This window comes from Tupaia chinensis, unplaced genomic scaffold (assembly GCF_000334495.1).
Source record: "Tupaia chinensis unplaced genomic scaffold, TupChi_1.0 Scaffold000355_1, whole genome shotgun sequence".
Taxonomy (NCBI): domain Eukaryota; kingdom Metazoa; phylum Chordata; class Mammalia; order Scandentia; family Tupaiidae; genus Tupaia; species Tupaia belangeri.
In genome coordinates, this window is record NW_006159850.1 from 4500720 (window position 1) to 4503327 (window position 2608).

The 2608-nt window shown below is 62.7% G+C and overlaps 1 protein-coding gene across 1 annotated transcript in view; it reads left to right on the top strand.

Annotated features, from left to right (window-relative positions):
- The window catches only part of SLC38A8 (solute carrier family 38 member 8), a 26567-nt gene that overhangs the window by 20697 nt on the left and 3262 nt on the right, over positions 1 to 2608 (top strand). The window contains exons 7-8 of the mRNA XM_006152573.2: positions 294 to 441; positions 743 to 936. Of these exons, the coding sequence (XP_006152635.1) occupies positions 294 to 441; positions 743 to 936 (342 nt within the window). The remainder of the gene's footprint in view (positions 1 to 293; positions 442 to 742; positions 937 to 2608) is intronic.

Below are 2608 nucleotides of genomic sequence, written 5' to 3' on the forward strand. Positions count from 1 at the left end.
GCCCTGCACAGGCACCCCCCGCCTGCACATGCACCCCTTGCCCTGCACACGTACCCACCCCTGCCTTGCACATACACACTCACCCTGCATTACATCCCCATCCTGCACACGCACCCACTCTTGTCCTGCACACGCACCCCCCCGCCCTGCATGTGCGCACCCTGTCCACACGCACCCCCACCCACTGTTCGGTGTAGTGGCCTCTGTCCAGCAGTGTACAAGGTGCTCTGTTGCCTGGGCTGTGGGTGTTCACAAACTGACCCAATTTCCTGGCTTTGTCCTTCTGCCTCCAGGGGTTTATGGCTTCCTCACCTTTGGGACGGGCGTCTCTGCCGACGTCCTGATGTCCTACCCAGGCAATGACACGGTCATCGTCGTCGCCCGCGTGCTCTTCGCGGTCTCCATTGTGACTGTCTACCCCATTGTGCTCTTCCTAGGGAGGTGAGGCCCCTGGTGGGCGACACTGTCCACATGGGGCGGGGACTTGGCACATGCCAGGCGTGTGCTGGCGTGCCCTGGGCACTAGCGGCGGCGTCTGCTGCACAGGGCAGCAGGCGGGCCCCGAGACCTTCAGGCATTTGCCCAAAACATCTCAGGGGGCATTGGTGGCAGAGCCAGCCCTCCCCACCTGGCCACTCCTGGGCTGCCGAAGCCGAGCTTGGCGGGGTCCGGGTGGAGCAGCTCTGCTGGGTGTGGGGGACTTGGGGTGTCACTGCTGGCTGGAGCCCTGGGATGCCTCCAGGTCGGTGATGCAGGACTTCTGGAGGCGGAGCTGCTGGGGAGCACTGGCCGAGCCCTGGGGGCTGCGGGTCCGGATGCTGCTGACCGTCCTGTGGGTCACTGTGACACTCACCATGGCCCTGCTCCTGCCCGACCTGGGTGAGATCGTTGGCATCGTTGGCGGCGTGAGCTCCTTCTTCATCTTCATCTTTCCAGGTGAGGCACCCCTCTCCGCCTCGCCGCTGGGCTGGTCTTCTCTCTCGTCTCTCTGGGGCTCCCATGGAGGTCAAGGCTCTGGAGGGTGGGAGCCCCACGGGGGAGCATTCCCACTCAGCAGCCGTGGTCACCGGGCGGGGCTGGGCCAGGGCTTCACGTACCTTCTCTCATAAGGCCCCTCACCAGCCCTGGTGACACCCTTGCACCATCTCCGCCCACGGAGGGAAGCCCGAGGCCCAGAGCAGCCTGGGGGCAACCGGTGTGTGGCAGGTCTGGGTGCCACACAGCACAGCCCCCACCGCCACCGCCCATGGCAGAAGTCTGATTTATTAAGAGTGATTTTTTCTAGGACCAGCCTGTGAGCCAGGGTGTAGGGAGCCAGAGCCCACATGACCAACCGCGTGTCTTGAGGGGTGTGTGGGAGGGCCCAAAACCCTGAACGGAAGGAGAGGCAGGGAAGGGATTACAGTGCACCATCCCTGTGTGGGGTGCTCTCTCTCTCCTCTCCTCTCTCTCTCTGGTGAGTACACAGGCCCTCTGGCAAATTTTTCCTTGGGTGTGTGAAACATGGCTCAAGATGCAAAGGAGTGGGAACCAGCAGTTAGCGTAATGGCTATGTCGCTGGACTCCCACGTAGTCGACCGCGGTTCGCATCCCAGACCCGGTGGCTTAAAACTCAGGCCGGGCGCGTGTGCGTGTGTGCCCAAGATCCCGAGAGGAGAATGGAGGAGAAGGGATTGCGGCGTGACCATCCCCCCTGGGGGGTGATTTCTCGCTTTCTGTCTCTCTGTCTCTCTCTGTCTGTCCGGCGAGCGCATGCACCCTATAGCGAAAACCTCTCAAAAAAAAATAAAAAAAGATGCAAAGGGGTGTGGGAAAGCCTCCCGCCCCATGCCCAGCCCCGGAGGCCAGTGATACATGGGAACCCCCTACACCCCCAGAGTTGGTGACGCTGGTGGGAACTCAGTCCAGGCCACCCGGCTGGCATCTCAGACACCCAGCCAGGCCGAGGGTGGGAGCAGTGCAGGGACCCACGGAGCTCAGAGCAAAACCCAGATGCGCAGGGGTGGGGTGTCCCAGGTATCCACACGCAACAGGTGCCCAGCACACAGTAGGTACTCCATCAGCATGTGCTTGTGAGAGGAGCTGTGTCGGGCAGTGACCTTGGGGGGCCCTTAGCCAGATACCCCCAGCTCTGGAGGGAGAAGTGGGCGTCCTGTGGCGACGCTCTCAGAAGGGCCCGTGGAGGCCTTAGAGGTTCCCGAGCTGGGCTGGGGGTGGGCGAGGTGCCGTCCAGGCCCAGGTAAGTGGCCCCTGGGGACCTGACCTGAGACCGATGTGTGCCAAGGGAAAGCTCCTGTCGTGATATCCCGGGGCTCCCACAGCACCAGCCCAGCCCTGTGAGGGAGGGCGTGCTCAGTGGCACCTCCCTCGGTGTCCCTCAGGGGTGCAGGGCGGGTGTCTCAGCCTTGCCTCTGCTGGAAGGCACCTACTAAGGGACGGGGTTGGGGTGGGAGGGGCTTCCGCAGCCCCTCCAGGCAGGGCCGGGCTTTGAATCCCAGCAGACTGATTTTAAAAATGGAAAAAACCTTAAAAAAAAAATAAGGCAATAAGGAAAACAACACCCCCCCAGAGCTGAGACTGGCTGGCCCCCCCCGGGGACCCCGCCCCG